General features: G+C 48.6%; 2 protein-coding genes across 9 annotated transcripts in view; one reads left to right on the top strand and one right to left on the bottom strand.

The window, feature by feature from the left end:
• Positions 1-10,616, top strand: part of EDRF1 (erythroid differentiation regulatory factor 1) — a 36,253-nt gene extending 25,637 nt beyond the window's left edge. For 2 of the 4 annotated variants that reach the window (XM_074232193.1, XM_074232191.1), the window contains 6 exons: positions 1,362-1,520; positions 1,805-1,954; positions 2,478-2,631; positions 3,596-3,711; positions 5,376-5,530; positions 8,636-10,616. In XM_074232193.1, coding sequence (XP_074088294.1) covers positions 1,362-1,520; positions 1,805-1,954; positions 2,478-2,631; positions 3,596-3,711; positions 5,376-5,530; positions 8,636-8,813 — 912 coding nt within the window. In that variant the 3' untranslated portion in view covers positions 8,814-10,616. Of the gene's footprint in view, positions 1-1,361; positions 1,521-1,804; positions 1,955-2,477; positions 2,632-3,595; positions 3,712-5,375; positions 5,531-8,632 lie in introns of all 4 variants that reach the window. The other 2 variants (XM_074232192.1, XM_074232190.1) reach the window with 1 other exon arrangement.
• Positions 2,851-25,953, bottom strand: MMP21 (matrix metallopeptidase 21). 5 transcript variants are annotated; one of them, XR_012477667.1, is made up of 9 exons: positions 22,911-22,997; positions 22,422-22,736; positions 17,951-18,611; positions 17,182-17,321; positions 16,818-16,959; positions 14,278-14,535; positions 11,707-11,879; positions 11,092-11,607; positions 2,851-10,771 (listed from the first exon to the last, which is right to left on the bottom strand). XR_012477667.1 is itself a non-coding variant. In XM_074232198.1 (9 exons), exons 1-8 carry the CDS (start codon positions 22,932-22,934, stop codon positions 11,278-11,280), a joined length of 2,043 nt encoding a protein of 680 aa, XP_074088299.1. In that variant the 5' UTR covers positions 22,935-22,997; the 3' UTR covers positions 2,851-10,771; positions 11,267-11,277. The 5 variants fall into 5 exon arrangements, 4 of the variants coding, with proteins under 4 accessions (XP_074088299.1, XP_074088300.1, XP_074088298.1 ...); XM_074232198.1 differs by having other exon boundaries at positions 11,267-11,607; XM_074232199.1 differs by having other exon boundaries at positions 2,851-11,607; positions 22,422-22,644; positions 22,911-25,953.
• Between the last annotated feature and the right edge of the window lie 30 nt (positions 25,954-25,983).

Here is a 25,983-nt window from a genome sequence, read left to right as displayed (position 1 = left end):
TGACCAACACCGAAGTGGTGACAATGTTGGCTGTAGCAGTTTTCAGATACTGAATCCCGGGTCCCAAAGGAATCTCAGTTGCATCTGTGCAGGGAGGACCAAGCCCCTGAGCCACTCAGTTACTGAAACAGTGGAGAGTTGGGTTGGCCTGACCCCTCAGTGGCAGAGCTTTCTGCCAGAGGCCCACCCAGGAAGGGTCCATCTTTGGAGCACCTGCAGGAGTGTGGGGGAATCCTCACCACCCCACTGCCAAAACCGCAAGGGAAGTGGCCAGACACTCTTGTCCCTCTGTCCCCAGTTCCAAGAACGTAGAAAGTGCTACATAAGAGGCTCCGCCATCTTGTCCTGCATCCTCCTTCCCCATCCTTGTTTTTCTGTGTCAACTCTGCCTGGTCAGAGGTCTTCTTCCTGTTGCCTCAGCATCTTGAGGACCCAAGGGGACCGCTTGGGCTGGCCATTGATCCATATGATCAGCTCATTTCCTTTGCCATCCTCCATGTCCTCCTTACCTGCCATGCCACCTGGGTACAGGGTGACTTGCCTGCTGAGAGGCTTGCATGTTCTTCTGCTGGCTTGTGATTCTAGTTTTTCTGCAAAGTATTTTCAGGAGTCATGATCAGAAAACAACATTGGAAGATATTTGTATAAGAGTTGGTTCCCTAAGGACCTTGAGAGATTGGGGAATAGCTTAGGGGTTGTTTTTCAGGGTGCCTTTGGCTTGATCCCTATTGATTTTTCAGCCCAGCTCATTAGGTCTGCCCAGCATCTGTTCTAGAAAGGTTTGAATGGATGTGCTGCGAGATTGATTCTCCCTCCTGTGGGGATGATTAGACCTGCCTTTTCCCTAAGGAAATTGGGGTTGCATTCTGGCGATCCCCACAGGGAGTCTGAAGTCACTACAAAAAGGAGCATTTGGAGGCCAGCTGCCTCAGCCTGAGGATGTTGGCAGACTCAGGGCCATCGGCCATCCAGGGTCATGTCTGTAGAGGCATGTTAAGGACAGCCTCTTCCTGGGGGTCACGTTTATCCTGGAAATCATTGTACTGAGAACCCAATGGCATCTGACACCCTCTGCCCTTGTCTAGTCACTGTGTGGCTGTAAAGATGGTCTGGAGACCTTTATGTTTTCATTGACACCCCCTTCTGCCCCTTGGGTTTTGTTGTAGGGTGTAGCAATAGGGAGCTAGGGTTCAGGTGCTGCTTCTGGTCCCTTTTGGCTGAGGGAGGTGGCCAGGTAGTAGGTAGAGTTCTGTGAGTGGGCTTCAGGGGGTCTCTGAATCACATCTCATCTCTTGAATTGAGCATTTTCTCCAGCAGTCTATAAAATCATTCTTCTGAGAAGGGGGCCCTCTCTTTTACAGGCCATTGATTACTACTTGAAGGCCCTGCAGTCACTGGGCACAAGAGATGTACACCCCGCTGTTTGGGACTCGGTCAATTGGGAGCTGTCCACGACTTATTTCACCATGGCGACCCTCCAGCAGGACTACGCCCCTCTGTCCAGAAAGGCTCAGGAGCAGGTCACTCCCGAATCTTCTCCCTGTACCATTAATTCCCCTCTTTTTGCCTCCTCAGATAGGGTCACTATAGGGGTCTAATGACCTTTCTGCCTGTGTGTCTGATCTCCCCACACTATGTGAGGGTCTGACTTGCACAGGGTGGCAGGGCTCCTTGTGTCCACCCCACAGGAGCCTGGGAAGGGGTGTCAAGAGAGTTCTCTTTTTAACTTTACACATGAAGGGGGTTCTCTGTAGGGGTGAGCACTTTTTAAATGCTCCCACTTAATCCCAGTATTTTTTAATAGGTTGAAAAGGAAGTTAGTGAGGCGATGATGAAATCTCTCAAATACTGTGATGTTGACACTGCGTCTGCCCGACAGCCACTCTGCCAGTACCGGGCTGCAACCATCCATCACCGGCTGGCCTCCATGTATCACAGCTGCCTGAGGAACCAGGTTAGCTGGCATACCTGGGGCAGGGTGGGGGCCCTTTGTCCTCTGCTTGTACACATCTCTGTGTTAAAAGTTGTGGAGAAAGTGTTGAGAGGTTTACTTTAGATCACAAAAATGGGCTACCCTATTGAATGACCAGTGTGTGAGGAAAGCTCCTCCTTCCCCCTCCCCCAAAACCTGTGCCTTCCCAGTCCTCTTTGGAAGGAGAAGCCAGCAAGCCTCTCAGGGGGCAGGCCTTCACTCCTCCAAGATGAGCCTCACCAGCGACTGAGTAACTTAAGTCCAGGCCTCATGGCCAGTTTGACAGTCTCATGACAAAGTGACCTTGTCTCTGCCCTCAGTCAGCAGTGTTCTCTCAGTCTGTGTCTCCAGAGAAAAGTCTCCTAGGTGTGTTCCTCCCCATGATCATCCTTGAGGGTTAGTTCCCCGAAGCACACAGGCCAGCCCTTCCCCCAGTCATCCCTGGGGGCTCCAGTGCCCTTGGATGGCGTAGACCCTGATCACAGTGCTTCCTCTTTGGCTCTAGGTTGGGGACGAGTACCTCCGGAAGCAGCACCGGGTCTTAGCTGATCTCCACTACAGTAAGGCTGCAAAACACTTCCAGCTGCTCAAGGATGCGCCATGTGAGCTGCTCAGGGTGCAGCTCGAGAGAGTGGCCTTTGCCGAGTTCCAGATGGCCAGTGAGTTGGGGTGGTCATCTCCTGGGTTGTCCCATGGGAGTGGGCTGTGGGCAGGGTTTACATTATCTGCTTCTCTAGTCATCAGGGCTGGTGGCTTATTTCTGTCCACTGTCTTTCTGTCCTTGGCTGTGTTCTACCCATGCGAAGTGGAAATTGGTGGAAAGTTGTTTTAGCCACGATCAGAGTTGGAGCTGTTAAGCCCTTGTAGATGCCCTGAAATAAGTGAAAGATAAAGACCCCCCCCCCCAACTCTGCTAGGGCCTCTGGCCCTTCCCAGAATTCCCTCCCATGCTTAAGATGGCATAGCCAGTGTGCAACCACGATTTTATGTACATGGTAGGGGTTAGTCCTCCTGCAAATCAATGAATGTTTGAAGAGGGAAAGATGATGCTTTTAATATCAACTCAGAGCAGCCTTAGAGACTCCTCCTGATTCATTGATTTAATTTCAATAACCCACCTCTGGGAAGCTCTCAGGAGACTCCAGATTGTGGAGAATGGGCTGACCCCTTCCTGAGGAGGGAGAAGGGTCTGACACCTAGTAGGTGCTCTGAGGAGACCAATTGAGTTTTCCAATTCCAAGGAAGGACTGGCTGGAGGGAAGACTATTTAAGCACAGACATGTTGTCCCAGGGAAAATCCTTAGAACAGACCCTCTAGTGACTGATGCCAGTTCTGCACCATTCTATCTTATCTGCGAGCCTGGAGCTCCCAGGCATCTCAGGTCTTTCCCCTTGGTGGTATTTTCTGCTTCCCTTCTGTGGTTTTGAATCCCTCCTATCATTTTTAAGCCCGCCTGACTGTTCTGGATCATGTCAAGTGAGGTATTTAGCCACCCCCCCAAGTCGGGTCTCAGCTCTTACACCATGGTCATTCAGTGGCTCCTGTGACTCCTGTACAGTCGTCTCATGATCTCATTACCTGGGCCAGAAAAACTGGCAATGCTGTGGTGTCTCATATTGCAGGTCAGAATAGCAATGCAGGAAAATTAAAGACCTTATCTGGTGCCCTGGACATCATGATGAAGACTGAGCGTGCATTCCAGCTGATCAGAACAGAGCTCCTGGAGGAGGGTGACCAGGTCAGTGTGGCATGGGGGGGACTAAGAGTCGACCCAGAAGCCAAACCAAACTCTGACGTTGCCCTTCCTTGCTATAGAAAGGGCTTGGTTTGCTCTTTTGAAAAAGAAACCTCTTGGTTCTCTGCCATCCCAAAGGATGGTGACCATTCTCCAGGTCACAATCTTTCAGGGCGGGACCCTGTCTCTGGGAGGAGCTGACCCTCCCTTCTAGCCACTTGAGTAGTTTTGGTTACTTTGGATTTATCTTCCATGTATTTTATTTATGGTTTCTTGAAAATGTAATCCTAAAAGAAACCCACTTCAGTCCCAGCTCAAAGTTACAAATGACTTACCAAAACAATTACACAGCTGGGGTGATTTTGTCAGGTAAAGTCTTAGCATAGATGTATAGAATGAAGGCCAGTCTTGCCTTGTGGGCAGACCACGTCTGAGAGGAGCCACAGGGGCTTGAAGCTCCCCAGGAGATGCCTCGGCTTGTTGTCCAGTCTGAGCACCCAGGTGCCCTGTGGGGTGATCACGCCCATGTTTTTGTGATGGGTAGCATTACAGTGGAGGGGATCTCTCAGGGTTTGACAGAGTCACCTGACTCCCAACTACGAAGGAAAAGCAGGGAGAGTGATTATAATGGGGATGGAATGAACCAAATAGATGACTGAGGGTGGCCCATGAACCGAGCACTGTCTTGAAGCATTTGCTTTGCAGATATTGGTGATATGTTTTGTAAATAACATTTTGCCAAATCAAAATATATACCATCCCCTTCTGGTGGTGCCTCAGTAGACCTTGGTTTTAGGAGTCTTGCATCCTGAAGCTCTGGAGATGAGGGGGTGTCGTTGGTATTGGTCTTGTTGAGCTATCTTTGGTTGTGTCTAACTCTTCATGACCCCATTTGGGATCATCTTGGCAGAGACACCAGAGTGGTTTGGTTTGCCTTTTCCTTCTCAGTTCATTTTTATAGATGAAGAAACTGAGGCAAACAGGCTTCAGTGCCTCACTCAGAGTCACCCAGCCAGATCTGAACTTGGTCTTTTTGACTCTAGTGCCAGGGTTGTATCCACTGCACCCCCAGCTGCCTTCTCTGGTGGGGAGGGAAAATCATCAAGGGTATCATTGTGGCCCACTTAGTGGTCCCCAGAAAAACACTTGAGCCTTGACAGGACGGAATTAGAATTAAAACCTAAAGGAATTTAAAGGAAAGAGGCCTAAGCTCCACCTCAGCTGCCCTGGGAGCCCCTCAATCTGGTCAGAACAGACTTCTGACCCAGACTGTGTGGTGGATGGGTTAGGGTCTTCCATTCTCATTACGTCTGAGGTGTTGATCTGCATGTCGAGGCTTTCCAGAAGCCATCCTCAGAGCAATTATCCCAGGGTAGACCCAGCCCCTCTCTTCACCAAAGGCAGAGCTCTAACCTACCTTTGTGCACCAGTTCTTTAATTGGGCCAAACTTTCATTATGGAAAAACTAATAGCCATTGTCCTGGACAGAAACTCCCCTTTTGAGAAAAGTGGGCAGGACAGTGAACGAGGGTGGCCGCCATAGTGGTCCTGCCCCAAGGACATGTGGGGAGACAGGAAGTGACTGTGGCTTCCTTCCTGGGTCCTGGCCCCAGGACATCGATTCCAGAGAGCGCAGAGCTGACCTGAGGATGACTCTTTCCTTGCAGAGCAAGAGTGATGAAAGCAGCACAGTCCCTGAGCCCTCAGCTGCAAACCTTCACCGAGAGGAAATCATAAAGCTGCTCGGCATCTTTGAGTCTCGCCTGGCCTTCGTCCTGCTTCATTCCATCAAGCTGCTGTCTTCGGCCAAAAAGAAAATGAGGTCAGTTGAGTTGCAGGCCCCCACCACATGGCCATGTTTCTGTTCCCTAGTGTGTGGAGTTGGCCATAGAGAGAGGGATCAGAAAGCTTCGTTGAAGGTGTGGCTTTTTTTCTCCCTTTTATGAATCCCTTTCTCCCCAGGGAGTCTTCTTGGGGCTGAGGCTGCTCGGGAGGACAGCCATAGAGCTTTCTTCTGTTTCCCAATAACCATCAACATCATTTTTTCTAGGTGTCTGAAACAGAATTTCTAATGTTCTTTTGTACAGATTTTACATGGTTGGGAGTCTAAAATATTTACTCCCTAGATGACAGTCTACATACGTCAAAATGAAAAGTATTGCCATGGTGTGCCTTTCATCACCATGACATAGAAATGATAATTTATGGAGTAGCTTAAAGTTTTGCAAAGCACCAAATCCAAATTAGTTCTGAGCTGAGCCTCAGTCTAGTTCTGTGGAGTTGGTACAGTAGATATGCCCATCTTCCAGATGAGGAAACTCAGACTGGTTGACTCATCCATGGATGGAAAACCAGTGGGCGTTAAGGTGGTATTTAGAGTCCTATCCTCACAGCATCTGGTCTGTGACTTGGCTAACATGGACATGGTCCAGTTTTTGGTAACTTGCAGATCCTTCTGTGGAGAGAGCCTCAGCGTTGCTCCATCTGCTCAGGAACAGGGGAAGCTGTCAGGAAGGAAGCATTGGGGCGACCCTAGACGTGGCTGGGTCCATCCTGCTCTTGGTCCTTGAAGCTGTTCAGCTGCTGCCTTCGTGGTCCTGCTTATGTAAGGGCAGTGGCTGCAACAGTGATGCCTGCTGGACAAGGGTCTAAGCTCAACCACAAGATGGCGTCAGTCTCCATATGGGATGTTTGACTGACTAATGGTTCAGATCTCTGGTACCATTTTCTGTTTCTCAGGGCAGCTGAGAGGTTGTGGATAGAGACTTCTGAGTTTTTCTTGGGGGTGGACCAGCTTTTTTCTTTTTTTTTTTTTTTCAGGTTGCTTAGAGTCAGTTTCAGTCATCTGAAACAGTTCTAGTTTAGTTCTTGTATGTTGATTTTGTTCAGGTTTTGCAAAGTAAATGCAGACTATTCTTAGGATCCTTTTCTTCCAGCAAGTAGTACATTTCTGTTATTTCAGGAGGTATCTGAGTGTTGGCAGGGGAGAAGCTTGGTTTCTAATGAACATTTTTCTTTATTAACATTCAAATGAAATACTAAAATAATCTGTAAATCTGTTCATTCAAGAGGGAAATGTGTTACTCCTGATTCTCTGGGTAGGTGAGGAAGTTCCCTGAAAGTGAGCCATCATGAACAATCACAACAGGCTCATTTGAAGCATCTGTCCACTCACATACATAGCTCTCAGAGCTTCATGGAAAGTAGAGCAGTCAGCTGCTGTCATGACTGATTATTTTATATCTTTTCCTTTTTATTGTATGTGACAGAGAGAGAGCCTTACTACCCCTGGACTCAGTTAAGTAAGACATTTTGTTGCGTTTTAGCTAGTTAATTCAGAAATTTCTGGAGCTAAGGCTGTTTAAGAAAGCGGATGTTGCACATCGTCAATTTGTTAAAATGCTATCTCTTGTTTTTTATCACATTTCATTTGTTTTGTAATCTGTTTTAATGCTCGGTGTTCAGATTGGAGACTGCTGAACTTTATGATGATGTTGAAGTTTTTTGCTGTAACGAAATACTATTTCAAAAATGCAGATGACTCGCAAGGTAGTGACCCTGGAAAGATCTCCATGGAGGAACCATGATACCATGGGCTTATCTTGAAGAGATCTGAAAATTTAGGATTTAGTCAGATTAGTAGCAAGAAAATATTAAGAATATCTTCTGCAAAAAGACAATCAGACAACAGTTAATATTCTTTTGCATATTTTAATGAAACTCTTGATGTGCTTCAGTCAACTGAAGAAATTCAAATTTAGAAGCCTGACCAGAAGTCAACAAGGCCTCTGGGAGACCCAGCCTCAGGGGTCAGACAGGCCTGCTGCACAGGAGGGAGCTTGAGTTCTTGGTTTTTACCAGTGAGGATAAATGATGGTCATGGTCTGAGCTGCCAAGGGAATTAGGTAGTTGGATAGCCAGAATGACCCAGTGAGGTTAGAGTGTTGACCATTTCACCCTGTTGTTGCATTTCTGTCCTGCTCTCTTCATTCCACCCATCAAATTAGCCTTCAAGTGAGAGTATGGATATCCTTTGTTTAACATAAACTGTAAGACTGGAAGTCCACTGTTGGTATTTTCTTATGGCAGCATAATTGGTGGGAGCAGCCTGGGCAGAGGTCAGCTGCCACCTGCTCCCTGACTACTTAGGACTTTGGGCACATCACTGTGAGATGGAGAGAGTAGAATAAGGTGCTTCTCTGAGGTCTCTGACCTGTTGGTTGTCTTTCACAAACACCAGCCACAGGTATCAGCAGTCCAAGGGAATTCCTTCTCCCACACCCTGCCTTTTCTTTTGCCATACAGAGTTCACTGAATTGTTCTGCAATCCTCCTTCTGACTCCTTTCCCTTAATGAACTCCCTAAAAATCCTCATCATGGCTCTTTCATATAGGAACTGCTGGTCTTGAAGACTGTCAAGGAAAGGGGGCATTTGGGAAGAAATGCCTGGAAGGCCTGGCCTCTAATCTCTGCTCCCCCTCCCTCCCAGTGCTGTTGTTTGCTTGGCCATCCTCTTGTAGTCCAGCCTTCCTAGTTTCCTAGCCCCATGTTAATGCAGCTTTCTTTGGTGATTTTGAGTAAAACAGTCAATAGACTCTCTTTAAACAAGTGGGAAATCTCGTGGAAACTCTCCTGAACTTTAGGACTCTTCTAGAGTGAGGATCTCCAGAAATCCAGGCTTGAGACCTTGGAGATGGATAGACTGACCCCCCCAGCTGCTAAAACCAGACAGGATGGCCCTGTGAGGTCATCTGTCTAAGACACCTCTGTCCTCCAAGTTGGCTTCCTCTGTGTTCCAGAGAAGTCCACTTGTTTGACTTAGAACTTGTTGACTTAGAACAGGAGAGCAGATGGGGTGGCCAAGGTGGACAGAGACACAGCTTGTGCATGTAGATGTGTTACTAACCACTCCTCCTTCTCCCAGCAGTCACAGCGAAGATGAGGAAGGGCTGCTCAAGACCAACAAGCAGGTGTACTCCCACCTCCTGAGGGCCACTGCCAACCAGCATGCCACCCTCCTGGAGAGAATTGATGTGGTCCTCTACCTGATGGGTCAACTCTCTGCTGGCAAAGAGGCCAGCGAAGCCACGCCACCGCCCCCTTGACCGGCTGGACCGGCTGATGGCAGAGCGTGATCAGTGCCTTGTAACCTTGGGGGCCTGGGCTGTCTGTCCGTCCATCCATCTGCCCATCCCTCCTTGGGGTGCTTTGTGCATCTGGACTGCAGAGGAAGGACAGGAGAGACCATTGTCCTTGTCCCAGGATAGGCAGTCTCTGACCTGGTTGGGGGGACTGGCACTCAAGGTGCTGAGATGGGGGCCTGGTCTGACTCTCCCTGAAGGCCTGGACAGACTCTAAGACTCCCAAAAACAGCATGAGCTGAGCTCGGCAGATGGGAGGGGGAGGGAGAGGCAAGTCAACCTCGGGTCAGAGTAGTGCTCTCAGAGTCTTTGGGTCGAGTATGTTCAGGAGCTGCTCACGTGGCCCACACACAGCTGTGACCGTGCACAAATAGGTGCCTTTTTAAGCTTCAAGACAGGAGTTTTCAAACACAATTTGGCTCTTGGGCAGTTTGCTTGATTATCTCACTTTCCAAAAGTCTTAGCTCTACTCTGACTTAATATGGCAGTTGATCAAGAAAGAAGATACTATTATCCCTCTTTTCTTTTTGAACTCGAAACTGTGAATAAAAGGCAAGAAAGATATTTTAAATAAACAAATTTATTTATTAAAAATAGATGTATCCACTTTTGAAGTGCATTCCCCTTTCAGCCCCTTTCCATTAGGGCTGATTTGAGTAGGAGGAACTTCTGGTTGAGCAAGATAGGAAGCCTGAGGCACCACCGGTAGTCCTGGTTGGCTGCCATTGGACCCCGTTGGTTTGTTTCTTTACAAGAACACTTAAAAAGTATCAAGCAAATACAGATTTTTAACATAAAATCTTGTGCGCTTGGCTGTAGCAGCCGCGTCAGTGAGGGACTGGATCAGGGATGGGATGACTGTTGCTCTCAGACAGGACTGAATTGTCGGATCAGTTTTGCTTCACTCCCCAGAGGGCTTCTTAAAATGCCACTACAAAAGGGGGTTCAGAATGATAACCGACAATGGGTTTGATGGGAGATGGTGAGGGCAGTTATCACTTCATCTTCACTGTCTTCCCTTCATCACAGGGATCCTCACCATCAGTCTTCGGCACATATTTATATAAATCACCCTATGTCCTTTTTTAAGTTATAGTTGTAGAATCAAGTTTTTCATCAAAAACACTGGATCTGTTTCCTCTTGTAGCAAATCCCAACTCTGGGAAAGCACAGTTTTGGGTGTCTGGTACTTGCCATGTCTCCTGTTCTAAAATAGTGATCTCTTCTCTGAGGGTTTGGTGCCAGTCTGTGAGCAGAAATCTCCCAAGACGTCACATATCAGAAACTTAGGATGCTAGAATTGGAAGGCACCCCAGAAATCCTCCAAGGCCAGCTTGCAGGATTAGAGGTCACTCAGCAGGACTTTGCTCCCTTCCAGGCTGCCCTCTGTTTTGGGGCATGTCTTCCTTTTCTGTGTGCCTCTGCCTCAACATACAGAACCATGGGTGTCTCCTGGGAACTCCAATGGAGAAAATTTCCTTGGTATGTATTGTTGGGGCCTTTTCATGACAAGGAAAGAGGCACAGTGGCAGTTGTTTCATGGCCTGCCCAAGTCAGCCTGTTCCAGTTGGTTCTGGGCCAACGTCTGTTTGGTCTGTGATCTCTGTCTTCAGTAACTGTGTACAGAACTGAGTGTTTCTGCCCATGCATTTCTGATTAAAAACAAATCAAGGACTTATACAGGGGCAAATGCTCATATAAATTTGGCGTTTGGGGATTTTCATTTTTTCGATGTCCTATCTTCCATTAAAGTCATTCCACATCAAATACTGTAGCTCTATTTTTTTTTAGATGAGAAATGGTCTTTTTTTTTATGTCTCAGTTGTGGTTATTAACAGGGAAAAAAATCAGCCAAGTCAATTTCCTACTGTGCTTTGAGATCTTTTGTGTCAGCCCATTCTGTTACAAGTTGCTATCCCATCCTAAAAAAAGAAAATGAAGGCATTAAAATGAGCGGGGGAAACTGCTCAGAAAAAGTAAATTGGTGACTTGTTCTATGGGGTTCTGAAAAGAGTTTGGCATCAGAAGGCTCTGAGTTCAAATGTGACTACCACCATGTCCCTTCCTGTATCACTGGAGCTGTATATGTATATGTCCATGATTTGTATTTCAGTAAGATCGGTTTTCATCCCCTTGAGTGCTAACGTTCTCTTCCCCTTGGAAGAAGGGCTTTCTCTTTTCCCCAGGAACTTTTCCCTCCCACTGTCCTTTCCGTGATCCAACCTTGTTTACAGAAACCAACCAGAAGGAGGAGCCTTTCCTTTGACCTCTCACAGAAGGTCCAGTGTCTGGGTGAGAAACATGAGCACAAACTTTGTGGACCTTCAGGGATGCTTTCCACTAGATGAACTTTGGGAGTTGTGGCCATTTAAGCTCTCTTCACAATGAGCTCTTACAAAACCCTCTCTTCTCTTTACCTGAACGTTTCCTAGATGATATTCCTGTCTGCATTTTGCTCCTTCATTTTCAGTGTGGAAGGATGAACGTCACAAATGTCGAACCACTTCTCAGAGATATACTTTTTTGGAAATAGCGTGTTTAAAGACAGTGAAGAATTCTGCTGACGGTCTTTGTCATTCACCACTCTCCAGTATGCATTTCCTTTGAAAAAGAAAATGGCGTTGTGTGCGTAGGAGAAGTAGGCCGAATCTATGTTTCGGAAAGGATGGTTTAGGGGAGCTACTGGTGGGAAAGCATCGACCATGCTCTTTGGATAAGAATTAACCACTTGACGTCTGTCCACGTCAAATGCAAACACCTGTGTGGAGCACAAAGGAAAGCAAGACCAGGTCACTTTGCAGACTCAAGTTGCGGATGACTTTTAGCAACACCACCCAAGAGAAGACTTTATACTTACCAAAGACTCCCGGAAGAAATAAATGAACTGGGTCCTTCGGTCATAGAAGGCAGTGTCCAGTGGGCTTGGGATGCCAGGAAAGCCTTCTGAGATTAACTGGGGATAGCTCTTCCCTCGTTCATCTTTTGTGAAGGCTCGGTCGTTGTCACCGTCGTACCTCCAGTAGTGATTCCCTAATAACCCGGCAGAGGGACAGAAGTACAATAAGAGTATCAGCATGGGCCCTGCGTCAGCTTCTGCAGAGAAAGGCAGCATCGAAAGTGAACATCCAGGACCCAGGATTTCCCACGTGTCCTCATCAGTCCTGCCTTTAGCTATTATTTTAATGTCTTTACTCCATCTTCCTGAAGCAGCCTTCAAGGTTATTTTATTCTGGCATAGCTGATACAGTGGAAGATGCTACTGAAACAGAAAGCAAGAGAACTGGGTTCAAATTCTGCATGGGATTTGCCTTTTAGGGCCTTAGGTTTCTCTTCTGAACAGAGGAGTTTAGATTCAAAATCCCTATGGCTGATACTTGGGGCTGAGCTGTTCAGACCTGTGTCCAACTCCTTAGTCACAGAAGGACCTAGAGAAACACATCTCTGCTGGGTCAGGATCTGAGATGAGCAGTTTAATGTGAGATGTTTGTGGAAACAGGTGACATCCTCGCATTTCCTGCCGTAGCCTGGATACTGATTGGGCTAAGTGATTTACAGTTATTAACTCTGATCCTCCTGACAACCCAGAGAGACAGGTGCCATTATCATCATTATTCAGCTAGGAAACAGTAAGACAGAGGGTTTAACACTGGGGTTTTTGACACTGAAAGATACGCTTTGAGCCATAGGAGACTTGAAGATGTAAAAACCTTAATCCTCTGTTTTTAATCAAATTACTCATTTCTGTTTGAGTGAAGATGGAGGAAGATTTTGCGAGTTTGAAAACACATTTTCATTTGGAATAACAACAAAACTCCCACTCTTGTATTTGTGACTTCCCCCATCCTTGTGGTTGGGTCTTCACTGGTTCTAAATAAGATGGAGGAGTTGTGGACTTGCAAGGACTCTGGAAACTGTCTTCCAGAGAAGAGCAAACCCAGAGTCCCCTCCCTGCCTCCTCAAGCCCTTCCATTTTCCCCTTTGTAGGACGGACCAGATGATCTCTCAAGGTTTCTTCTAAGGGTGCATCCTCCTCGTGGTAACTGAGGTGTCTGAGGTTCCTCAGGGTGTGGGGAAAGGCAGGGGATCCTAGGGGAACTCTGTGATCTGACCTTGGAGTCCAGAAAAGTGCCTTCAGTCTGGGGCAGGGGGGGAGGCAAATGTCCCAGGTTTTTAGAAAGAGGAGAATGAAGTGTCCATATTATTGGACGTTGAGCTTGACTTGAATTTCTGGCAAAAGCTTGTAGGCTGTTATTACAGTTCTACATCTGTGAATAAAGAAAAGGGCCCTTTCCCACTCCCACTCCCTTTCTGGATCCCATCAAGGGGGAAGGCTGTGCTTTTCCCAGATTTTAGTGGAGCATTTGACAGAATTGGTAATGCGCTTCTGAAAAATATGGATAGAGATGGACTGGAGCTAGGGCGAGCAGGAACTGTTGAGGTTTTGGGCCCAGCCAGAGAGAACTGGCTTCTAGGAATGGGAGATGTTGGCATGCGAGCACTGTGAGGGCAGGGGCTGTCTCTTCCTTGGCTCCTGGTATACTGCTCCTGAATGCAGAAAACGCTTAATGGATGCTTTTCTGTTTTTTAATTGAACCTTCTCCCTCCGCTTTCTGACCCAATCTCATGTTCTTGATTGTATCAGTCCCACAAACGTGCCAACTTTGTCCACCCCAAACCTGGAGTCCCCCCCTTTTCCCATTGCCTGCGTTCTCCAAGGTCTTCCTCAACTTCTCTAAAACAGGCCGCTACCTCTGCTTTGAGTTCCTGATTATAATTGACCTGTTTTTCTGATTTTTGCATCTTCAACCAAAAGCCTTTTGAGTACCTGCTATAAACTAGGCAGGGTGCTTTGTGCCAGGAGTTCCAAGACAAAAAAATGAGTTTGCCATTGCCCTGAAGGGACTTCCATTCTGCTCTCCATCATTATTTCTGGTTTCAGGTGACTCATCTCCATTAATCAGTACTTGTAGAGTTCTATGACCTAGACCAGCCTGCTTCTCAAAAGGAATCTTCCCTGGAATGACCAAGAGGAGCCACTTCCTAGAATTCAGGACCTGAGCTGACCACAAGACCCCTGAAGTGCCCTGACTGGGACAGGTTCATGCCCACTTTCTCCTACATGCCAAGAGCTGGGGAGACCAATGGAATACAGAAGCTGTTAAGTCGGAGAAGCGAACAAAAATTAAGCTGAGGCAGTGTGGTTTAAGATCAGATTAACATAGTTGTGTTTTTTTTTTGAAGTTCACTGTTGATCTTAAGATAGTCACCATAGTGGGGAGGAGGACTCAGTCATCTCCAGCCTCTTTCAGAAGGCTAGTCTTCTCCCAAGGTCGGGGGGGGGGGGGGGGCATGCATATAAAACCTCAAACTGGATTAATCAAATTGCTGAATAAGGGGAGGAATGGAACTAACCGCAAAGAACTCCTACCTTTGAAAAAGTAACGTTCGTCTCTTCTCCATGTCCATATGTGGACATAAGCATCAATATCACGAGAGGGAATTCCGTGCCATCCAATAGGGGTAAGGATTGGATCCCCATAGCGGGTTCTATTGTGGCGGTTCTCATAAAGCCAGTACCAGCCACTGCGGAAAAAGTATGTGCTAAAGCTCACAACCAGTTCCCCTTGAAGGGTTTTCTCTTTGCGAATCCAATCAAAGGCAGTGTCAAATGGTCCTTCGCATGAACCTGTTGGAGAATAATCCACAAAAATTTGTCAAGCGCCCTGGAGGAGGTGCCAGGTTAAGTCCTGGGGATATAAAAGCAAGAGGGAAAGTCCTTCCCCAAAAGGAACTTTCTTTTGGAAGAGCACCTGTATCTAGACAGGTATGTTCATAATATCTAACAGTTGTCATATGCCAGGCACTGCATAGGCATCGTGGGTATATGTACAGAAAATGAGTCTTTACTCAGAAGGACCTTGTTTTCTAATAGAGGAGCCAGCAAACACATCTATCCATCTGTCCATGCTAGCCTTCCAACCATCCCACCAACCATTTGTTCATGTGTCCGTACAGCCCTCTAATCATCCATATCTCCATTCATCCATCATCCATCCTTTAGTTCATCCTTCCATCTCTACAACACAAAGTGAATAAGGTAAAAGACAATCATGGAGAGAAGCATCAATCAGGTGAGTCTGAGCACTTCCAGACAGATGTAAAGAGCAAGTGCACATCCCAGACTTGGGGGTGCCAATCTCAAGGCCTGGATATACAGAATGAGGTGAGGGTCCTGACAAACTAAGCAGAGGCCTGTTTGGGTGGGATGGGGGAGGGGAAGGAACAAGCACTAATAAAAGCCTGCTGTGTACCAGGTCCCATGCTCAGTGCTCCCTGGGATGGAGGGGCTATTAAGAACACTATCTTATAATTGAGGAAACTGAGGCAGTGTCTAAGACCAGATTTGAACTTGGGTCTTTTTGACTCCAACTTCAATACTTGAAGTAGTCCCACCATCTAGATTGGGCTCAGGTGGTGAAGGGCTTAAAAAGCCTAGAGGCAGACTACAAAATGAGTACAAGGCAGTTGAAGCAAAGAGGGCCCTCACTTTTGGGGCAGGGAAGGGGAAGGCAGCACGGACATGGGAGACAGAGATGGGAGAAAGTATGGCAGATGATAATATGCATGGAGAGGAGTGAGGGAAACCAGACTGGAAGCTATAAAGATCTGAATTTCGGGGGTAGCTAGGTGGCGCAGTGGATAGAGCACCGGCCCTGGAGTCAGGAGGACCTGAGTTCAAATATGACCTCAGACACTTAATAATGACCTAGCTGTGTGGCCTTGGGCAAGCCACTTAACCCCATTGCCTTGCAAAAACCTAAAACAAAAAGATCTGAATTTCGGGGTAGGCAGGAGTTGACATTTTTTTTCCTGGAGTTCATTGGGAACCACTAGGATTTATTGAGTTATGGGGTGATGGAGCCAACTTTAGGAAAGTCACTTCTTAGCTCCATGGAGGATAAACTGTAATAAGCAGAGCCTTGAGACGAGGAGACTTTACCATAGTCCAGCTAAGAGGTGGTCAGTGACTGTGGGACAGATGGTGGGTTTGGGAAATAGCAGCAACAAAGTCTGCCAATTAACAGGGTAACAGGAGCCCGTGAGAGTGCGGCATTGAGGGTGATACCCTGCTAATGCAAGCCTGAAGGAGAAGATAACGAGCTTGGCTTTGGATAGGTCGAGTTGGAGATGCCAATGGGACAAGTAGAGAGTAAAGCTAGGACAGACAGACAGACACAGATGTTAGAGGGTGGAGAGGTGGACAATGATGATGGGTAAAATATTTGTCCTTCATTTTTGAAGAAGACTTAGATATCAGTGAGGTGAGGCCATGACAAGCACATGAATTGAGTTTTGAGTGAAGGGGTTGTGCTAAGTCACCTGACACTTTCTCCTCCAGAGCCATCTATGTCCAGAGGCCAGATAGGAATTAGGATGACTGAAGATGGCCCTGGATTCGAGGCAGTCAGGATTGAGTGACTTGCCCAAGGTCACATAACTAGTGAGAGTCAAGCAGATTCAAACCACTAACCTCCTGATTCCAAAGCCAGTGCTGTCAACCTCACTCCCCTGACAGAATAGATAGGACAGTAGACAGTCAAAGGAAGGTGATAGATGATGGATATAGATGAGTCATTAGAGCCATTATTGAACCCACTTCTGTCATCTCAATGTTCTCTCTATACTCTGGCTAACATCCTCATTTCCCATTTTCATCCCCCACCCCTCCTCCTCTTCATCTTCTGCCCTTGGGCATCTTAGAGAGATGCAACAGTCAGGGTGTGGGCAGGAAGAGCCCAGTTTAGAACCCCTGGCCATGTGTTTGATGCCTCCTTCACTCCCCCATCCCTGCCATGCCTCAGGTCACACATTTCCTTGTGGCAGTACTAGCCAAGGACTCCCTGGGGGCATCTCCTAGGCTGGTGCCCTGCACTCTGGGGGACGCCTTTCCATGGGGCACATTCTTACCGTACAGTTTTTGTATTGCTTTTCTGTCTGCCCAGTCCAATTCAAACCCAGTCTCCTGGGGGATATAGTTCGGCTGCATTATCGATCCCATCCTGTCCATGTGAGGCAGGCCTAGGACATGACCAATTTCATGAACTGCGACCTAGGAGAGGAACACAGTCACCTTCAGCACATTCTCCATCTTGGGCTTTTCAAGATGATAGCCTATCAATAAGCCTTGGATTGCTTCAATTTCAGTGGGCTGTTGGGTTTTAACAAAACTCTTAGTTATTAATGGGAAAAGAAATGGGGAGCTTGGCTTGTGGTTCTAGTGGATGGGAGCCTTGGGACAGTCTCTACTGTTCAGTCAGTGCAAGTCTCTTACTTTGAGAAGACTGATCCCGTTGTCACTGGTGGGGGATGTGAAGTGCTCATCATCGTCAAAGTGAATGTCCCCAAAGTGCCAGGCATGGGCAAACTCTTGGCCACTGCCATCAAAGGCCCGGCTGCAGCCCAGGTGTCGTCCTGGTGAGAATGGAATAATGTTTGTCCTTCATTCTTGAAGAAGACCATGACATCAGGGAGGTGAGGCCATGACAAGCACAAGAATTAGATTTGGGTGAGGGGAAGCTGCGCTAAGTCCCCAGCCTCACTTTTTCCTCCAAAGCCATCTGGGTCCAATTGCCAGATATGAAATAGGATGAGATGGCCCTGGATGCGAGGCAGTCAGGGTGAAGTGACCTGCTCAGGACCGCAGTTAGCAGCAAGTGTCTGAAACCAGATTTGAATTCCCATCCTCCTGACTCCAAGGTCACTCCAAGGTGTGTTTTGTGTTGGAGGGGGCTGATAAATATGTGGGGGCCACATATTTAAAAGAATGGGAGCAGAGAACTAAAGCCGGAACTCCTGCCTTGTACAGATGAAAAAGGCTGAGGCCAGGATCATAGATCTGGGTCTACAGATCACAGAGTGCCACCTCAAAGGGTCCTCAGACCATCCACACCACAACCCACCACATTTTGTAGATGAAGAAACTGAGGCATGGGGGGAATCTGAATAGTTTGCTGGAGGTAAGAAATATAAGGCAAAGATAGGTTTGGAAACCAGGTGCTGCTTGATGGTCAGTTTGCTGACCGACTGGCCAAGAGACTCACCTCTTCCAAAGCCCAGTTTGATATCGATGTGGGCTGCAGGAGAGAGGCGGTCCTCCTTGAATTTGAGTGGGGTGACCTCGCTCCACATCCGGAAGGCTAGGCTGAAGATGAACCTCTGCTCCTCGATGGAGAGCTGGCTGCTGTAGCCCTCCCTGACCAGCCTCCACCTCAGCAGCCTCTTGGAGAAAGCTCTCAGGGCCGGGGTGGAGGGGTGCCTCGGCTCCTGCTGTGGCCAGAGGGTTTGCAAAAATCGTTTCATACGCCCTTTGAACCCTGGGCCTGTCCATCTTCCCCTGTCTTTTTGCTCCAAGCCAGGGTCAGGAATCACTGGCAGTGGGGCCGGCTTCTGTGGGAGTTGGCGGTCAGGCACGCCACACCGGGGCTGGTTCATCGCTGCCAGGGTGGCTTCGTCCAGCTGGCCAGTCACGGGTAAGCGACTGAATGACTGGAACTTGGCGATGGCCTGCACGAGGCCTAGGTCTCCACCAGGTCTAGCCAGGAACTTCCCTCTTCGCCGGGGAAAGGAAGGCGCCTCCTGAAAGCGAGGGAGAGCTTGAAGCTCCACAGGAGGTTTGTCGGCAGGGCTGGGCCCCACGATATCTGAGGAGGAAGCCAGTCCCCCACTGGACTCTTCTGTCCAGCCATATTTGGACAAGAACAACTGAAAGAAAAAAATAAAACCGTCACTTCAGCATGATGACTGGGTCAACTTGGCCTTTTTACTCAACTGAAAACATGGAGCCGCCCAAAATAACTCTGTGGGCTCATCATCAATAAATGACCAGGAAGTTATTAGGCGACTGCTGTGTGTCCAGCAGACCCTGACCTCAAGGGCCTTATGTTTTAGGGAGGAGACACATGTCCAGACACAGGTACCTGGGAAACACCCAGAGAATGGATTCCAGGTATCTTTGAAGGGAAAGGCTGGGGGTGGGATGGGGGCGAGGCAGCACAGGAAAAGCCTCCTGCGGAAGGGACGATTTGAGCCTAGTCTTCAAGGGGGCCGTGGAGGCCTCTTAGCCCAGTCAAGGCCTGCCACCTTTCCAGACTCCTTACGGATGACTCTCTCCATATTCTATGTCCCAGCCAAACTGAAGTAAGGACATCCCATCTCCCTCCTCGGACCCCTTAGGCAAGTGACAGTGTTCCATGTGCCTGAAAGTCATTCCTTCTTTATCCCCCATGCCGGTGCTTATTAAGTTCCTACTAGGTACCAAGGACCCTTAGAAGCCTTTTCCTCCTTCAAGGTTCAACTCACTTGATACTGCTCTTCGAACTCACTTATGGGTATATGTGGTCAGCATCTACCAAGGGCCTGGCACATTCCAAGTTCTTAATAATAACAAATCTTTTTATTCATTCAGTCGTGCAGGGAAGAACGTAATCTATGCTCAGTGAGGGAAGGTGGCTTTGCTTTTGTTCTCCCTAGCCCAGCACTCTCCATACAGAAGGTGCTTAATTCATGTTTGTTTGATGTGATCCACTGGCAGCCAGTTGTCACGTGGCAGTCCTTGACTCTCAGGCAGCCTGCTGCCTTGGCTAGATATCTTAGCAAGAGAAAGGATCCCACTTATGTGCTGGTCCTGGAAGTCTCATCCATCTCCTTCAGCCCCATTGTACGGATGGGGAGGGGGCGGATGGCCAAGATCAGGACCCAGCTTGCTGAATTGTCAGACCGGGCTTGTTCTGTTGGCTGTAGCTTAAGGACTCTACAGGTACCAGCGAACTGCATCTCACTCGGAGAACTCTCCTCATTATCTCCATAGAGGACTAGGAAATGGAAAATAGAACTGTTCTTTCACCCAGCTTAGTATGGGTGGTCACTTAGCACAAGGGCAAATATTTGTATTTGGAAAAGACTTTGCTTTCTTCCTTCCCTGTTGTCCTCCTTCCTTCCCTTCCTTCATTTCTTCCTTTCTCCATACCTTCTTCCCTCTGTATTATCCATTCCTTTCTTGATTCTAGCAGCTGATAGAGGGGTTGTCCTTGCTTTATTTGAAAATATCCCGGCTCCCATCATGTCCACAACATTCCTAGAAGGTGAAGGCCTCGAATGATGGGGAAACCCACTCCCTTCTAAAGCAATTTACAGACTAGAAAACTGAAGCGTGGAAGGTTACCTGTCTTGCCCAGGGTCACACATCCAGTGAGTGTCTGGGGCACATATATCCCTATACATTTGTATACTTTTGGATCACTCCAGGTATCAGATAGCTTGGGATGACAGACTTGGAGGAAAAAGGAGCCCAAGTAGTCCAACCCCTCATTTTACAGATGAAGAAACCAGGATTAAGAGAGTTAGGTTGGCTTGGCCAAGATTCTTTGTTGACTGGATAACAGAGTTGGGATTCGAGTTCAAATGCAGTCCCTTTCCCACTGGACCATGACATTCCTCCTATTGAGCCAAACTGGTTTCCCTTTCAGTTCTGCCCCTCGCTCATAGTCCTGCCTTCTAAGAGGCCAAGGAGAACAATACTGAACCCACTTCCCCATGGCTGTCCATCAGAACTGTGGGCTTTTGGGTCAATCTAGTCTCTTCACTTTAAATCTGAAGGCAATGGCCATTCCCCTCCTAAGTTTTTAATTTAAAAATTTAAATGTAAATTGATGAACCAACCATCTGTTGTGTGTGTGACCTTGGCCAACTCACTTCTACCATCTTCACTTTTCTCATATTTATTTAAAATGTGGATGTTCATATTCCTATTAACTGTCTCACTGGGTTGGTGTGAAGAAACTTTGTAAGATGCGAAGGGCTGATATGTGCTGGTTCACCAGGCAATTTAGACACAAGAACCCAATCACACAGAAGGGAACCAGGAAGATCATGTCACAAGCATGAAGGATGACCCCCCCCCAGCGAGGACACCAACCAAAGGGGGGGAAATTCTTTGGTGGAGGAGCTGTGAGAAAAAAAACCAGCCCAGGATCGGCTAGGTGGCGCAATGGATAAAGCACCAGCCCTGCAGTCAGGAGTACCTGAGTTCAAATCTGGCCTCAGACACTGAATAATTACCTAGCTGTGTGGCCTTGGGCAAGCCACTTAACCCCATTGCCTTGCAAAAACTAAACAAAACAAACAAAAACCCTCAGCCCTTTCCCTTTGGGAGATCACATTTTAATAGGGAAGACTCAGGAGGCTATTAGGTGTATGGTCACATATGTATGTGACACACATACATGGGTACAAATCCATAGTAGCTAACCTTTATAGACAGTTTTAAAATGGGCAGAAGCCCTTTACAGATACCTCATTTGAACTCCCCCAACAAGCCTTTGCGGTACTACTATTATTATTCCCAATTTACAGGTTAGAAAATTGAGGCCTGGGGGTTAGCTGTCGTGCCCGAGGGAGGTCTGAGGCACATAGCTATTGGTGTGTGTAGATAGAATATCTTCTAAAAAACCAGAACACAGTAGAAGTTTATCATTGCTTTACCCTCCATTTTTCTGTTCTGTGTATCTTGAAATGTTTAGAGATTTATATTGCTGATGGAAAATTAAAACAATGAAGAGCACTGTGATGGTGCAAGAAAAGTTACTGAAGTGCTCACACTCATTGACCCACCCAGAGAACCCCAGAGAAGGTTCTAACAGCCAGAAAAAGTTTGGTGTCCCCAGTGTTTATAGTAACCTTCACAAGGAACAGGCAACAAAGCAGGTGCCCATCTGTCAGGGAATGGCTGAACGCATGAGACAGTACATACATTTAATGAGACTACTTCATATATGAAAGAAAAATGGGACCAAAGAACCCTGACTTTAGAGGCAGTGGTCCTGGGTTCAAATTCCACCAGTGACATTTGCTCTTCCTTGGGACTCAGTTTCTGCATCTACAAAATGCACATATTGATCTGAATGGCCCTTGGGCTCCCTCCCAGCTTTAGCTCCAGCCCTCTGGCCCAGGTGATGCAGAGCAAAGAAAGAGCACAAAGAGCGGCGGACAGAGTGGCTCATGGGAGGGCCCGTGAAGAGCGCCTCTGCCTTTGGCTTCTTAAGCACAAGCTGGATGGGGAGGGGGAAGGGGTGGGCTGATGGTGGCTGCTGTCTGTGGGACCCAACACAAGGCATCAGTGTGCCCCACGGCTCTCTGATGGACCCCTGGTCTCAGTGACCGAGGCTCCCACTCCCTCTACACCTGCCGATCACGATCCGGCCACTCTCCCCTTGTCTAGGGGCTTATTGACAACTGGGTTTCTGGGAAACTGTTACATAAAAAGGAATTTTTGTTTTAAATAAAAGGAAAACAAATCTCAGCATTCCCACAAAACAAAACCCCATGTATTCTTGGCACACCTGTGGACAGTAATGGCTGGGTGAACTAGCCTGGCACGATTGTGCCTGCAGACCTTGGCCGGAGGGCGTCCCAGAGCGCAGGAAGGGCAAAGATTTCATGTCCAGGGTCCTGCCTAGAAAGTAGGGAGTTGTTGGGAGACTGTGGGGGGGCCGGTGTGGCCAGGGGCTCTCCTACCTGAGCAGAACGAAGGTCGGTGATAGGCCCCGCTTGGTGCAGGGTAGACTCCTCTAGGTCTGAGTGGTCTCGGCTGTGGAAGATCTTTTCTGGCTGGGTGGGCCAGGGGGCAGCCACAAAACAGAGCAGCCACATCCGGCGCAGACAGCCGGCTGCCGGCATGGCACTTGTCAGACACAAGGCCCCCTGGCCCTTCTTCCCGTTCTGGAAGAGCTTCTGTCCCCTGGAGGGTGGGACCCCCTCTTTATAGCTGAGACCCCCCTTTCTTCTTACCACTTGTGTGATAATTCTCACCACTGTCTCAAGTGTGCTACCCTAGGATGAGTACACACACACACACACACACACACACACACACACACACACACACACACACCAGAGCTGAGGAAAATCTTTGAAGGCCCCTTGTCCCCTCCTCCCGATGTCCACCCTCCCTCATCCCTTGCCAGGGACCCGCTCCCATCCCCCCGCCTTCCTCTGTGGTCTCACCAGCTGCCACTGATCAGCAGGCATCTACCGGGCATCTGCTCCCTCTTCTCCCTCGGCGTGATTTTCCTTGGTGACCCATCAGCAGCCGGGACTTCAGTGATCATTTTTATGCCAGTGACTCAACACCTACTGGTTCAGTGCTCTTGTTTCCAGTCCCCCATTAGTTATCTTGAGAACCTTCTGAAATTGAACTTATTTTCCCCCCAAATGTTCCCCTTTTCGCTTCCCATTCCAGCCAAGGGTATGAGCCCCACTTCCTACACCCCATGCTCCCAACCTGAGCATCCTCACTGCCTCACCTATCTCGCATCCATGGGAGATCTTGCTGATGGAACCGCTCCAACATCCTTGAATGGGGCCCCTGCTCTCTTCTGACTGTCACCCCCAGAGCAGACCCTGGACTTCCTGTCGGGACTTTGGCTTGGGGGTGGGGGCTGCCCACTTCAAGCCTCTCCCCCCATCTATCTCCCACTCAGCTGTGGAAGTGGTCCTCCTCAAGTGCAGCTTTAACTACATCACTCCCTTGATCTCCTGGCTCCTTTCCAAAGGCCTCCGTCACCTCCTGCTCTTCCCTCCTTCGTTGCTCTTGCCTACACACGCTTCCTTCCAGGGACGTCGGCCTCCTCACCTGCCCACAGACCAGAGATGGCCCCCTTCCTGCTCTGGGGGGCTTTCCTTGCTTTGTCTCCTTTCTGCAACGCTCTCCCTTCTCGGCTCTGCCAAATTTCGTTCATTCTAGCCCTGCGTCTCCAAGCAGGATGGCGCAACTCTCTACAACTAGTTGGCAAAGATCAAAAAAGACTGCTAGACCAAGAGACGAACAGAAACACAAAGAAGAAAGTGTTCAAACCTTTTCTGTTAAGCCCAGATCCATAGACCGAGCCAGAAGCCTGTGGGCACTGGGGAAAGGGTCAAAGCAGGAAATGTGGGGCACAGGTGCACAGAGCGAAGCCTTCTGAATTGGAGTGGTGGGCTGTGCAAAGTCCCCAGCCTCACTTTCTCTTCCAGAGTTGATTGGGTCCAGTGCTGATATGAATCAGGATGACTGAGCGGCTAGGTGGCAGAGTGGATAGGGCACTGCTCTGGAGTCAGGAGGACCCGAGTTCAAATGTGGCCTCAGACACTTAACAATTGTCTAGCTGTATGACCTTGGGCAAGCCACTTAACCCTATTGCCTTGCAAAAACAAATGAATCAGGATGAGTGGAGATGGCCCTGGATGGGGGACAGTCAGGGTTAAGTGACTTGCCCAAGCTCACAACTAGTCTGAGGCTGGATTTGAACTCCCGTCTTCCCAACTCCATCCACTGGGCCACCTCACTCATCTGGGTCGGAACGCTTTCTCTTTGTAAAGCTTCTTTATTCTATGGAATGGCTGCATGGATGAGGGAGCAAGCGGGACATTGGCATCAATTCTGGGAAGTCATCCTTGTGTGTCTACACACACACACACACACACACACACACACACACACACACACACACACAAACACCCCACTTAGGACACTAAAAAACCTGAATGAGAACCAGACAGGCCTAATGTCCCCTCTACTGTGGTGAAGGAAAACCGTGGTAAAAGGAAAAGCCCAGCCTTCCCTCCCAGCGGCCCCCTTTCCCTTAATTCCTTCTGTTTATTTGGATGCAAGCCCACAGCCAGGGTTAAGGAGAAGTGAGACCAATCAGACTCTCCCGGGTGGCCTCACGCCTTCTGGCTGGGCAGAAGACCTGGCTTCCAAAGACTGCCAGGAAAGGGAAGGATTCAGCAACGATGAAGCTGAAGAAGCTTCAAAACCAGGGCCACCGGTGGACAGCGGGTCTGGCATTCGAGGCCTAGCCTAGTCAGTCCGAAGATCATCCGTACCAAGGGTGATGCTGCCTGGTCCTGCCTGGATGAGGCAACGTCCTGCTGGGTGGGCGGGCAAGTCGAATCCCTCCCTTCCTCTGGCTTTCCCAAGACAGGATGATCATCGGACTCGTAATTCTTGGAGAGTTCCAGGATGTAAAACCTCTGGGTCTGACTTTCAAGTGAGAAGTTATGGGGCGGGGGTGGCTAAATGGCACAACGGATGGAGCACTGGCCCTGGATCAGGAGGACCCAAATCCAAGCGACAGGATAAAACTGTGGTTTTTCCCTTGGGAGATGGCAGGTGGCAAAGGCCTGCGCCAGCAGCCAAGAGCATGTGTTGCTCCGGGCTCTGGGGCCTCTTAGGCCACGAAGCTCCTTCCATTACTCCTTAAGTCTTCGTTCGGTGACTGACCAGCAGCTCACTTGCACCCCAAGCCTTCTGCTCTTGGCCAAACAAGCTCATTTGTGGCACCCATTTCCACGACCACCCGGGAGACCCCGGTAGCACTGCTACTGTACCCCCGCTTCTCCCTCCCTCCCTGATTGCACACTGTCCTCCTCCCTTACAGGGCCTGAGTTCTGAACTTTCTTGGTCTGAGCATGGGGCCTGCTACTTGTCAACTGTTTTTCAGTTGGGTCTGACTCTTTGGGGCTCCTTTTGGGGTTTTCTGGAGAGATTAGAGAGGTGTGCCACTGGCCTGGTCCAGCTTATTTTACAGAAAAGGAAACCAAGGCAAACATGCCCAGGGCTACCCAGCCAGTGTCTGACCTCCAGGCTGGTGCCCTAGCCTCTGCAGCACCGGCCAGCTTTTAGGGCCTGGCACATGCCAAGTGGCTAATGTTTGCAGGCCGACTGGCTGGTCTCGGAGCTTCCTAAACCCACATCTGAGCCTCAGACCAAAGCTGTCAAAAATGGTAGAGGGCTTTCTAGTCCCAGATGCAGCTGCTCCAAGTCGGTGCTGATGTCCTGGGGTCTCTCCACTGGCCTCCCTGGCTCTCCTTACCTTTGGGGAGGTGCTTTTCACACTAAAGTGCTTTTGGCACCTTCTAGTTTTGATTCCAATGCCTCCACTGGAACAGGACGCCAGCCATGAGCTGATGAGCCCTGGAAGACCAGAGGCTCAAGGGAGGGAGTTTCCATCCTGGAAGTTACTCTGCCCAGAAAGCCACAGGTCAAGACAAGACTCACAAAACACAAAACGCAGCCTGGGGACCAATGGGGAGGGCT

This window comes from Macrotis lagotis, chromosome 4, assembly GCF_037893015.1.
Source record: "Macrotis lagotis isolate mMagLag1 chromosome 4, bilby.v1.9.chrom.fasta, whole genome shotgun sequence".
Taxonomy (NCBI): domain Eukaryota; kingdom Metazoa; phylum Chordata; class Mammalia; order Peramelemorphia; family Peramelidae; genus Macrotis; species Macrotis lagotis.
The sequence above is the reverse complement of the archived record's forward strand: the minus strand, read 5'-3'. Positions and strand labels throughout refer to the sequence as shown.

Bases quoted from the DNA above. Each gene is read 5' to 3' on its own strand.
- MMP21 (XM_074232197.1), bottom strand. From the start codon at position 22,934: ATGCCTGCTGATCAGTGGCAGCTG. The intron at 18,612-22,421 runs GTAGGAGAGCCC...TTTTTCTTTCAG, and splicing joins CCGACCTTCGTTCTGCTCAG to TTGTTCTTGTCCAAATATGG. The intron at 14,536-16,817 runs GTAAGAATGTGC...ATTCTCCAACAG, and splicing joins AGCAATACAAAAACTGTACG to GTTCATGCGAAGGACCATTT.